Source organism: Marmota flaviventris, chromosome 9 (assembly GCF_047511675.1).
Source record: "Marmota flaviventris isolate mMarFla1 chromosome 9, mMarFla1.hap1, whole genome shotgun sequence".
Classification (NCBI taxonomy): Eukaryota; Metazoa; Chordata; class Mammalia; order Rodentia; family Sciuridae; genus Marmota; species Marmota flaviventris.
In genome coordinates, this window is record NC_092506.1 from 81,454,511 (window position 1) to 81,467,928 (window position 13,418).

Here is a 13,418-nt window from a genome sequence, read left to right on the forward strand (position 1 = left end):
ATAAGTGAATCTTGGCCAAACCCTTCTCCCTTAACACTGTTTCCCATTCAACTCCATCTGCACGCTTCCCTTTCAGGATTTCTCCAGGGCTGGTAAAAAACCTAAACCCAGCATGACAGCAGCAATTGTTCAGGGCTAGAGAATTAAGCTCAATTCTGCCTGACAAGTCTCTCTCTGAGTTGACACTGCGAGTCAAGTCAGGACCAGACGGAAAGTGACAAAAACATTCAGTCTCTGGAATGAGATTTTTCTGGCAAGTGGGCCCTTAAGGAAAAAGTTTCCTTAAGGATACCATAGGTTTTTGGAAGTGACATGTGAATTGCCAAGGTGATGATGACAGTGAGTCTTCTTTCAGAAACTGGTGTGAAAAAAATCTCATTATTCAGACAACATAGGGAAATGGCCTGTCTAGACAGCTTGGGTTGATGAAGTGGCTCAGCACAGTTATTTCCAGCATATTGGAAAGGCTGTTCCCTCATTTCCTGTGAAAACAGAACAACATTTCACCCCCTTTTGTTTCTGTGTGATTGTAAGAAAAAAAGGAATTATACCTCATGGCTGAGTCTTATCTCCTGGATCATCATGATGACCATCATCTGGGGAGAGGTACCTTAGCTGGTGCGGGGCCATCGTTGGCTGCAAGATGAAACCAGTTCTGTATGCTTGGGGACAGTCTTCATTTGGGGTTCCTCTCTCACCTCTTCTTTGATTTGTCTGGACTACTCTTGGAGAGAGGCTCATAAGTACTCTGCTGCACCCCTGTTCCTTGTTGATCATTACAATCTAATGGAAAAGTATAGTTCCTAATTTTAAAACTGCACACATGCATACATATACACGTCTACACACAAAGGGGAAAGCTGAAAATAAATTCACAGCGTTAGCAGAGGTGATCACAAATTGATGGGATGAAAAGATGGTTTTTTTTCTTTGTGCTTTTCTGAATTTTTCAATGTGGAAATAATGATTTCTGTTTGTTTTAAGGAAACTAATTTGGTCCTTTCTTGTCATGTATAGAGCTAATCTACTGAAAAATTGTGATTTATCTTGGTCCAATGACTTCAGAAGGCAAGGCATGAAAATCTATACCTGCTCTAGCTTGCTAACATCTCACTGGCCAGCGAATCTGTTTTCAGCAGAGCTCTGTGCATGTGGGTCAGCTGCACCCAAAGGATGACTTCAAGTTTCCTCTGTGGATGCTCAGCAGTCAGAAGGGCTATAAGGTAGCTGCCCAACAGTTGGAGTCCATTGACTGATTCAGCCCCCATCTGAGCTGAGGTTGCCTTGGTTCTCTTGCTCAGAGATCCAGGGTGCTATACCTCATAGCATTTTCTAAATAGGAATTTATGAACAGATGTCTAATTGGTAATTGAATTTTAGTTTGCACTTCAAATGGGGCTAGAAGGCCAGGCAGTTTCCTAGGAACTCAAGAGTCCTACTGTTTCTGTAGGAACTTGTTTCCAGCACTGTGAAGATCATGCATAAGAGGATAGGCCATTTTCCAATCTCCGCTGGAGGCAGATCCTCCCCTGCCTTCTCCCCACCTCCTCTAACTCATTGCCACAATGGGTTCCACAGATGACAGGTCTGTCTTCCCAGACTGGAGTTGCGAGGAAGGCAAGAGGTTATTAGGTAGTGGAGCCCTCCGACCATTGCTCTTCTCTGTCCAAGCCACCCTGAAGGAGGCAACTGGGGAGGGTGGCCTATCTTCCTGAGGCTTGGGGGGTCTTTGGCACATGCTCAGTAATGCCTTTAACTCTACCCTGAAGTTCTCATTCAGCCAGCAATAGATGAAGGGGTTGTAGCAGGTGCTACTCATGGCAAACCAGTGGAAGGCGAAGTAGAGGGCATTGTTGGTGCGGATGACCTTACTGGACAGGAGGAGGACGTAGCAGTTGAGAGGGAACCAGCAGAGGGCAAAGAGGACCACCACCAGCATCAGCATCTTGATGGTTTTCTTCTTCTTGCGGCGCAGGGCCAGGTACTGCTCGGTGGTCACATCGCCAATCGTGTTACACAGCCACAGCTTCTTGGCCACACGAGCATAGGCCACGGAGATGATGAGGAGAGGGAGGATGTACAGCAGGATGAAGGTGGCCAGGTCCAGGTACTTCCAGAAGAGATCGGCTGGCTCAGGGAAGTCTGGCAGGCATAGGGAGCGCACAATGTCCTCACTGCAGGCAGGAGAGAGAGAAAGAAGGTGACGGGGAGGAGAAAAGATGGAAAGCCTTCACCCCAAGAGGCGCCAGCCCCTCCCTCCCCTGGGCTCTTGGCACATCTGTCTGTTATAGCTCTTTTGACACTATAGCCTAAGTATCTGAACACGTTTCTCACTCCCCACAAGGTTGAGTTCCATAAAGGTAAGGAAGACACTGAATCTCTGACCCCTCTTAGTCTTGCGTTGTTCCTAGCCACAAACAAGATCTAATAGGTATTTGTTGAATGGTGAAACAGTAGTGTCCTTAAACTGAAAACTGATTCGTCCTTGAGGAAATCTTAGAATTTTCCATTGTACTAACTTCCCATTCCAAAGGGGAAATAAAATGACAGAAACAAATGAGAGGTCTTGGGAATGAGTGGGAAAGTCTGAACCAAGGAACTCATGTAAGCAGTTTCTATTTCATATAGAATGTACTCTGATCCTCTTCATATTTCTTAGTATGTCCATGTACCTTGTTGTTCTTATTATATGTAGCAAAATAAAAACTCCCTTTGCTCTTGTAGGGAAAAAAAAAGTCTTCCATGTGTGAAGGCAGATGGGGGGTGGGGTCTGAATGTGGGTGGATCTGAGTGTATGATTTCTTCCAATATCCTGGAATTCAAGAAGGGAGACTTTATCAATAATTTGAAAAATTGACCTTCAGGGCTTCTCTCTCTCTCTCTCTCTCTCTCTCTCTCTCTCTCTCTCTCTCCTGCTTTTGTCATAGAAGTAAGCAAAATGTGTCTTTCAAGGACACAGTGCATAGCCACTGTAGCAGACACTGGGAGTGCATTGTCTTGGTCCCCAGGACCCCCTTAACAGAGCATCAGCCCCCAGCTGCTGCCCTTCCAGCAGGAAATGCTGGTACCTGTGGTCTTCTAGGTGTCTAGGATTACCCTAGGGCCACTGAAAATTCTTTCCACAGATTCACTAAGAGCCAGAAGTGGGGGCAGTTTCTATTTTCTCTACTAAGCCTGGAGCCAGTGGCTGACAGGAATGTGAAAGCCAAGCTCTCTGGCCTGTAGCAGGGGAAACCCTGCTGCTCCAGACTCTACTCCTGACTCTAAAGATTGCTCCAGAGTCCCCAGCTTCCCCTTAAGCTACACCCTGGCATGGGTTCTCCCTTCCCAGTCCTGCCTCCCTACCCCCTCACCCAGTATTCCTTGGAGCATGGGCCTAATAAACTTCTTGCATGTGTGCATACCTTTATCTCAGGACCTGTTGGAACTTCACCTACAACAACGTGTGAAAGGTTGAAAATCCCTTTATAATCATTCATTCATTTATTCACTCAGTAAATACAGATTGAAGGCTTGTTACAAAGAGTATGGTTGAGATCACTGAGGTACCAAATCAGAAACTGAGCCAGCTTGGGCTGCGGTTGTGGAGCCGTGGCAGCACGCTTGCCTAGCATGTGTGAGGCCCTGGGTTTGATTCTCAGCAACACATATAAACACATAAAATAAAGGTCCATTGACAACTTAAAAAAATTAAAAATAAAAGAAACTGAGCCAGCTCTTTCTAAATTTAAGAGTCTACCAGGGAGATAGATCTTAATGAACTACTTTAAATTTTAAACACTGAATGTTTGAAAGAATTTCCCATCTGGTAAAAACACATGATAAAGAAATCTAGGTGAGAGGTGGGGGAATGAGGAGAATCCTGCCTCAGACACATACACTCATATATGTTTTCTAAGTCCTGTGAGAATTTAAACCTTGCTCGTTTTAAACTAGTTGCAGTTGATTCCCATCTCAGTCTATGTGAGCACATGCCCCCCTGGTGGCAAAACCTGGTAACTACTGCCTGGTCCTTGGAGAGAGATTGGAAAGACAATTAAGAGGAAGCTAAAGTGGTTGAGAAAAAAAAAAAAAAAAAAGACAAAAGCAGGATGGGGAGTGCAAAGAATAGGCATGGATCAGAAAGCAACATGATGGGAGAGAGGCCAGGATCATGGCTCAGTGAAGCAGGTACTTGTAACTCTGATAGTTGTGGATCCAGAGGGGCCTCCAGTTTCCCTTTGCCAGGGCTTCCTGTTGATTTGAGAGAAGGCAGGGATAGGCAATCTCCTCTGAAGCCTAGGCTTCTCCTACTTATTCATCTCACCTGTACTTGAAGGTAAACAATTTCTGACAGATAGCATGTGGGAGCGAGAAGAAGGTAGCCATTATCCAGATCACAGCGATGTAGATGATACCCTTTGTGATAGAGATTCGGGGCTTTAAAGGATGCATAATGACCTGAAAAACAAGCAAACAGCATCATTAGCTAAACAAGTTTAAAGCAAATGAGACTCCAGATACTGCAGCTCGATTGTCACTAATATATGCCTTATTTATTAAGCAAGCACCCTTTATATTCATTGTTGAGACCCTGAGCTGTACCAGGTATCCTGGGGTTGGGGGATGGGGACCATGCCCCACTCCATAGCCAACCTTCAGGAGTGTAAAAAATGGTGCTGTCTGGATTCAGAGAGTCTTGGCAGTTCAAATGCTTCTTGCTGCAGAGATGGGACCAAAGAGGACTTGTGGAGGAGGTCTGCTTGCATAGCCCCAAAGCAAAGCTGGTAGAGGGACAAGCCCATGCTCAGTGCCTACGTCCTTGAGATCTGACTTAATCTTCCCAGGATTCTAGACACCTTAGGTTATGCAGGGCTCTGAAAAGATCTGAAGCTGTTGTACCTCTCATGGAAAGCTGCATTGACACTTATTTGGGAGCTCACAACACTGTTTATGAAAGCTGCTAGCAAAATTGCAATGGGGCCCAGCATCCACACGCCTACAATAAAGCCAGTGTTATAGGCTTCAGGGTGAAATGCACTTGAAATTGCTACTGTATGCCAATCAATTCTTGTAAAAGGCTTAAATAAAAGCTTGAAAATTTAAAAGCATCTTCATTTTAAGATGCGAATCGTTACTTCTTGGGAAAGGCACTGGGGATAGGTGAGTTCAGGGTCAGGGAGACAGAGATTATACAGAGTTACTGCTGTCTTAGGACACTATCCTGAAACACATGCAATGTTCTGGATGTTTCTCGGAATTTTTTTTCTTCCCAATTTTTTTTAAGATCTTATGGGAGGTTGTGATGAGTTTTCGGAAGCTTCCCAGAACATCTCCATTCTGGACTTGGCCATCTCTGTCCCTCCTACTCCTGTGTTCAGGTTTGCAGAATGCAGTATTAACCTGGAAAAAAGTCTCCAGACACTGCTCAGGGATTTCATTGGCATTGGGTCAAGACCCTATGTTTGAAAATATGGCAACATGGTCAACATAAGCAAGATTTAGCCCCTGTTCCTCAGCCCCACTCAACCCATGCACCAACTCTTAACTGTGTTAGACAGGAGTAATCATAGACCAAGCACAGGTAGCCCAGAGATCTTATTGAATAAAAGGAGATTAAGAAAAAACCAGAAAATATTTGTATGTAAATGCTCACACTTTGCTGTAATGTATTTATAGCATATATGAAGAGTTCATTCTTACAAAACAATAGCATTTCAAAAAAATTTTTCAAAGTTTGGCTAGTCCAATTCCTTATCCCTTTGAAGACATTCTTATCAAGTTGTCATCCGGACTTTGCTTAGATATGGCTGGGAACATGGAATGCATTACCTCCCAGACAGCTTTGTCCACCTTTAGACATTTCATTAGAAAGTCATTCCTCACATTGGACTTCAGCTTTGAGCCTGCATCTTTGAAGCTCCTTATCCCTGGGTGCTACTCAGAATAAATCCCATTCCTCTTTGTCCTCTTTGTCCTGGTGGCCCTAAGGATACTTGTTTTTCAGGTTTCCTTGAGTCTTCTCACAGCAGAGTGGTCTAGTGATCACAGAATAGCATGGAGCCACATAGACCTTGGTCCTAGAGGCATTATTCATAGTCACATGATCTTGAAAAAGCTATCCATGCACTTTTCCAAGCCTTGGTTCTTTGATTCAGCATAGTCTAAACATACAACACAGACTCACTGAGTTAGCATAGGCAAGGCACCTGGCATGAAGCCATCCCCTTCCAGGATGGACACCCTCAGGTTCTCTGTGGGTTCCTACTACCATACCCACTCAGGGCTTCTAATGTCCTCACCCCAGGTGCTATCACCACCATGACACCTGCTCTTGCCATTGGATATCCTGGCTTGTTTTCCTCTTCAATAGTCTGGGCCAGTGAATACCCATCTCTTACTGAAGAGCCTATCTCCAACCTGCAATTATCTGTTGCTCTCTTTTCATCTGTAATTTTCCAGGTTTCCCTTTCTACCCCTAAAATGAGCTCATTGATTTCTGAGACAGAAAATGCCACCACTGAGCCTTCATCAGAACAACAAACTTTTTTTGAAACAACTAGGACAAAGTGTTTAAGATCCCTAATCTACATGCTTATCAATAAGAAAACATGCTCAATGAAATCTGGGCTAAAACCACTGTCTTGAGAGTATTTCCTGCAGACTCCAGGAAAGCAAAGCCTAACAGGGAAGGACAGTGTTGGAGATAGGTGCCCTCACCTGGTGGCGGTCCACAGCAATGGCCGTCAGTGTCAGTGCTGAGACATGCAGGGAGCAGTACTGGGCAAAGCGGCTGACATGACACATGCCCTTCCCAAACACCCATGTGCTGTTCACAAAGCGGACCTAGAGACAAGCAAACAGAAGTTAAGAGAAAGACAATCTTTGATTCTGACACCCCCTTGACCTCTTGGGGGTCTCTAAGGAGCATACCCTTGAGAGGCCTCTCCCAGCTCCTCCTTTCTTTCCATATATGAGGCCAAATCGTGATTACATGTGATTTCCCCCAGCACAGCTCATTATCATTCATTCAGTTCAACAAACCCTGATCATGATCCTATGTCATCAGGACAGGAGATCTTAGGAAAGACAAGGGCTTTGGAGGTGGACTTCCTACCTCTAAGAGTTTATCACTGTCCAACCTTGGCAATATATGTAACCTCTGTTAACCTCAGTTTTGTCATTTGCAAAGGAGGAAAAAAAAGGTATCACAATCTCTACCTTACAGGCTTAGTATGAAGTCTGTAAAGGATGAGAAGAAACTATCTGGCAGATTGTTAGAAAGCTATTAATAGAAAGAAGTGGTAGGTATTTCTATGTGTAATAATAGAATTCATTCTTTGCCCAACTAAGTTCAGTCTAGTGATTACATAACACAGCGTTTGGACTGTACCAGAAATTTGGGCTAAGCTGATCTTGTGACTTCTCATCTGGGAAGGAGAACCATGATGAGCTTGGAGTGGTATGAATCAGAGAGAGCTATGGTGCCCTAGGAGAACCTAATCCTCCTACCATGACAGCCAGGGCTGTTTGCTCAATTAATACATGAGCAGCTCCTGGGGAGTATTGCTGCTTGCCCAAGAGGGACCAAGCATGATTTTGATCAAGGAGCTTCCAATCTGGGCAGTGGGGAACCAAATAACCCAAGTACAGGGAGGAAAGAAGTCAATGCCCTATAGAGGCCCAGACAAAAGGCAATTAGATCACCATGTAGGGGTGTGAGTGGACAGAGGAGAGACAGAGGTGATGGAGACAGAAACAGAGCAAGTCAGCCCCACAGAAAAGAGTACAGTGTAGAGATTTACAGCAGATTTTTTGGTCATCCTGAGAAAGACATTTGGACCCTCTAAGCCTCAATTTACTCATCTGCAAAACGGAGCTGCCTCTTTTTTAGAAGGTTGTTATGGAAATCAAACAGGATAGGGAGAGGGAGCATGGGAGGAATAGACAAACTCTAGATAGGGCAGAGGGTTTGGAGGGGTAGGGAGGGGACATGGGGTTATAAATGATGGTGGAATGTGATGACCATTATTATCCAAAGTACATGTATGAAGACACAAATGGTGTGAATATACTTTGTATACAACCATAGATATGAAAAAATGTGCTCTATATATGTAATAAGAATTGTAATGCATTCTGCTGTCATATATAAATAATAATAATAATAATATTCATCATAAAAAAATCAAACAGGATGGACAACACACATCAAGTAGGCGCAACAGTGCCTAGAACCCAGCAAGTGGGTGACCCTATGCACTGCCACTGTGACTACATCAGAGACATCCAAAATGAGGAAGGACTTGCATGGGTGAAGATCAGACCAAAAGGCACTGAATCTGGATCATATCGTGGCTGGGAATGAGGAGTGGACAAGTCTGACCTGATCGTGAAACCAGGACAGCAGACGGTGGGCTTTCCTCTTTTCAGGGTAGACAGGGAGGAACCATTGAGGCTTTTGAGCAGTCTAGCCACATTATAGAGCTAGCAATATTCACCCCTACACTTCTCACCCCCACACTGAGTGAATGACCAAATCCAAACCTTTAATGGTTTTCAAATACATTCCCTTGTCCTTCAGCCCTGAGGTCATGGCCCTGGTACAGCTTCCTCCCCACTCTTAGCTCTTATCTCTAGCAACTCAGCCTGCACACCGCTGTTCGTAGCTTCCTTAATAAAAAATCAGATTGCTGTTACCAAACTGCTGAGCATGGCCCACAGTTCTCAGGCCACAGCCAGATGCCTCATCCAGGCCTGTTCAAACTTGGCCCTGGCCTTGCTTTCTGGTCCACCTCTGCCTCTCCAGCCCCAGGCCATCCCTCCTCTCATCTCTGCTGCTCCAGCTACACTGAACCACTCGATGTTCCTCAATACACTGTGAACTTTGATGTCTCCTTGCCTTTGTCTCCCTGGTCCCTCTGTCAGCATTGACTGTTCAGCGTGACCTGGAAACTCCCACTCATCTAGGTCCCTTTGAAATGTCATGTTCTTTGCAAAGTCTCCTTTGACCCTCTCATGGGACTCTGGTGGGTGGGAGTGAAAGACTCCCCCCTCTAGGTTCCACTGCATTTTGTGTATGTCTCTGCAATGGGAACTGTGAATAACTGTTTACTAATCTCTCAGTGGTCAGAGCTGGGCTTCTGATGACCGTAGTGAGTGAAGTAGATAGGAAGGGAGACATGGGAGGGAGGATACTCTCAACAACCAGCCAAAGCAGGATGCCTTGCCCTGCTGAGTAGACTAAGGGGTTAGAAGACCCTGCCCCCATACTCCTCTCTCTCCCTGATTACCATCACCTTATGACTTTAATAGGAATTTGGATTCAGCAGCTCTAAGGGTCAGGTTAAAGTCCAAGGTACTTTGGCTTATCCTGGATGGAGTGCAGGATTTTTAGCACCTTGACTTCCTCTCTTGCAGACCATGCTCTGGGGCAGGGGCTCCCAGCTCTCAGCTGTAGCTGGCCTTAGGTCCCTGGCCTTCTTGTTCCCCCATGTTTCTATAGCAGATTCAGCCCTATAGCCTGGCTCTGGGCAGTAGCACCAAGGCCAGGCCATGGAGACTTCCAGTTCCCACTGTGGATGACCCAGCACATCTCAGCACTGCCCACTGTCAGGTCAGAAACCAAGGGAGGAGGGGTAGATGTGTGGTGCAGTGGTAGAGCATTTGGCTGGCAGGCAGCAGGTCCTGGGTTCAAACCCCAACACCATAAAACAAACAAAAACCAAGGAGAGAAAGAGATGTTGCTTTCTTGTGAATCAAGGCAACAGAAGCAGTGCTCTTTGTCCTTGAGTTAGTACCCAAAGAACCCTGAATGGGCATCAATAAGTTCTATATAGACCAGAATGAGAATAGGGAAATTCCATAATTTGGAGCAGTGGAAGCAGAACATGGTCCTAGAGTGACCTCCATTCCTCTGGTGGTGTGGTGGACAGACATCTGGACTTGAAGTAGGGGATGTAATTCTTATCCTGGATCTGCATATTACTAGCCACACAGCCCTGAACAAGGGAACCTCTCTCTGCCTTAGTTTCCTTATCTGCCAAACGTGAGTGATGTTCTCATAACAAACCAAGAGAAAGAGAACGTAAGAGTTCTCCGAGGATTTAAGATTTGGAGGGACATTCACATAGGTGCATGGACTTACAGGAGTCAGCCTCTTCTTTTTGTTTTCTGTCATTTCTGGGTGTCTGTGTGTGTGTTGAGAGAGAGAAAGGCAGAGGCAGGCATGAACAGATTCTGCTTTGACAGTAACTCAAATAAAAATAAAGTTATTCCATAAATTGAAAAAGATGTAACCCACGATATACAAACAGGCAGATTGCACAGTCACAGCCTTCATGATTCCAAATTATCCATGAGAACTGCACTTTTAGGTCATAAAAGGACAGAGATTACACCACTAATGTTGAGTGGCCAGGGCTTGGGGAGGAGGCCATGAACCACCTGTGTGCTGGGGAGCCAGCCAAGCCAGGTGGGGCCCATGTTCACTTCACCCTCATCTCTTCCCCAACACAGATCTCATACACCGCCTCACTGTCAATCAACAGAAGGGAAATGAAATAAGCAATCTAGGAAAATGCACCTCAGGTTCCATTAACATTTAACAATTGTGTGATATTTTAGCTGCAGCATAAAACAGCACCCCATTGATATGTAGGGGTAGACCTTTAATAGGGAGAGAGGAGGTGATCTAATAGTCTCTGCTAATATTTTAAGGGCTTGATTTACTGTTTGATAATCAAAAGGGTGCATGCATCCAATAAGATTAAACAGCAATGAGATTATCCAGCTGCAGACACTGCAACCATTGACCCAATGTCACCATCTGCAGCAACTCTGGTTTAGAAATTAATGAGCAAAAGATGGGAGGGAGGGAATGAGGGAGAAAATGTGAGAGAAAGAGAGATGGAATGAGAGAGAAAATAGGAGAAAGGTAGGATTGACAGAAAACTAAGACCATAAGAAGAGAAGAAGGTGATAAAGGATGCAATAGAAACAGATAAGTAGAGAGAGAAATGAGAAACAGACTTCAGAGAGAGACAGCGACTGGTGGAAAGACTAAGAAAAATAGAGGAGGGTTGAAGCGTGATAAACTAGGGATAAATGACAAGAGAGACTAAAAGATGGAAGTCAGAAAGGCATAAGTACCAGAAATGAGGAGGTGGAAGAACCATAGGGGTGGAAAGATGGGGGTGGGGTGAAGAGTAGAGAAAGGGAGGGAGGCAATGACAGAAGGAGGGGAGAGAATTGAGAAATTAGATAGACAGATGAGAGGGAGACCAAGAAAGCCTGAGGCTGGGGAGCCAGCGGAGCCAGGGACCTTACCAAAGTGAAGGGGGTGTTGAGCAGCGTGATCATTATATCTGCCACCGCCAGGTTGACGATGAAGAGGCTGGTGGCCGAGTGCATTCGCTGGTTCTTGAAGATGACATGACAAACCAGCACGTTGCCAAAGAGCGAGAAGATGATGATGAAGGAGTAAGCCACGATGAGCAGGGCTTTCACCGTGGGGTTCTGGGACTCGGCCCCGTAGCGCCTCCTGCCCACAAAGTTCTGCCAGTCGGAGAAGGTATAGTTGTTCCAGGAGAAGAAGTGCGAGGTGTTGGGCACCGCCAGGGCCTCCTCCAGGCTCTGCTCCTCCGCCCGACCCTCGGGGCGCTCAGTGGCTTGCACCAAGTGGAGAAGGAGGAGCAGCAAGAAGTGATGGACCATTTTCCCGGAGCCGCTGATTCCCTGGGAGCGCGCTGTCGGGACGTTTCTCCCGGACTCGGGATGCTGGGAGCCGAGCGCGCCCGGGCTGTGGCGCCAGGGAGCCCCGGACCGCCGGCGCCCCGCTCGCAGCCGGACTCAGCCGGCTACCAGCCCTTGGTCGACAAGCTCGGGGCTTGTTTCAGCACTTTTATATCTGCTCCCCGCCAGGCTGCCAGCGAGCGCCTCGCCTATTGGGCAGCGCAGCGACTCTTGCGCCGACCGTGACGCGCTCGGGCTCTGACAAGCCTCGCTCGCTCCACGGTGCCTGGCGGCGTGGCTGCTGTCCCCACGCCCAATCCACTCCCACTCCAGCACACAACTCCCGTGGTGCTGCAAAGTGCTTTCTCCAATGCACCTTGGCTCGATTTCTCCTAACCTCTAATGAAGAGGACAGGTGGAAGCAGTCCTTGGGGGCGAGTGGGGATTATGTGGGATCACACATTGCAAAACTTGGTCTGCCAGGGGGTCTCCTTCAGTGACGAGGATAAATTTCATTTGTTTCCATCTGTGCTGTAGTATTAGCACAGTTGCAATATTGAGATGGATCATTGAGTTCTGGTGGACTAAGGAACGAAGCAAACAATGAAACAGAGGCCTTAGAATTGCTCCAAGCTCTCAGAGCATCTGGATTATAGGTGTGCTGGAGGGCTTTTTAAGGGCGTATTATTTCTTTGACAGCTCTCAGGAACGCAATGGGGGCGGGGGGACCTTTATTTTTCAAAGAAACTCTTCAGAACAGTTTTCCTGATAGATCAAAGGAAACAAGAAGGTTAGCTATGTGCCCACTTACTGGGTAAGAGTGAGTTTTCTGTCCTGAAAGTTGCAGAAACTGTATCTGATAGGAATATAATGATCCATGTTGCTTTTTAGTTCCCCACCTACTTCTCCATCTTGCTCACCTGTTTACACTTCCATTGTGCAGCCACCCATCCCCTGCTACTGACCTTTCTGACCTTGTTCTTAAGACCAGGGGGCTCTGAAATCAGGATCTAATCCCAGCTTTGTCACCTCCTCGCTGAGATATTAGGCAATTTATTTCACCTTTTTGGCCATGGTTACAGCTTTCTTTTCCTTTATGTGAGGTTTTCAGAGAACCCTGTACAGATCTCTCACCACACTACATTCTGTTACAAGAGATGCAAGATAGTTGACTACTTATAACTATGCCCTCAACTCCCCATTCTAATGGTAAACCTGGTGTAGACTTTCTAGTGTGTTCATCTACCCCTGCTGAGCAGTGCTCTTGAGTTGAGGCCTGAACAAAATACTCAAACCCAGATAACTTCTGAGCTATCCTCTTGGCCCTGGGGAAAGCCTGCTCCTTCCTCCCAACCAAAGCCTGGAGAACAGAACCTTCCCACCAATGTGCTCTTTTCTCACTGAACCAGCGGGAAAGCTCCAGTTACCTGCCACTTTGGAACTTTTCCAGGAACATTAGACTTCAGCTTCAATACTCCCTCGAACTCCAGGGACACAGCCCAGACTCTCCTGTTGATAAACAATCAGAAAATAAGTCAATAAGTGTCACCCTAGTAAAATACAAGGTGCACTTATCCTGGTTGGAGTCAGGGAAGTCTTATCAAGTGCAACTGAATCCTGAAAGAACAGCGGGAGACAGGTCATGGAAAAGGAGTCCTCAGTAAAGGAGTCGTAGTGCATTTGCAGACATGGAAGTCAGTCGTGTT

General features: G+C 46.1%; 1 protein-coding gene across 2 annotated transcripts; it reads right to left on the reverse strand.

The window, feature by feature from the left end:
• Positions 1-1,549: 1,549 nt before the first annotated feature.
• Positions 1,550-11,694, reverse strand: Gpr83 (G protein-coupled receptor 83). Of its 2 annotated transcripts, XM_027951408.2 has the most exons (4): positions 11,308-11,694; positions 6,700-6,825; positions 4,307-4,440; positions 1,550-2,174 (listed from the first exon to the last, which is right to left on the reverse strand). In XM_027951408.2, the coding sequence occupies exons 1-4, from the start codon at positions 11,692-11,694 to the stop codon at positions 1,550-1,552; spliced, it is 1,272 nt and encodes a 423-aa protein (XP_027807209.2). The 2 variants fall into 2 exon arrangements, with proteins under 2 accessions (XP_027807209.2, XP_027807210.2); XM_027951409.2 differs by lacking the exon at positions 6,700-6,825.
• Positions 11,695-13,418: the final 1,724 nt, after the last annotated feature.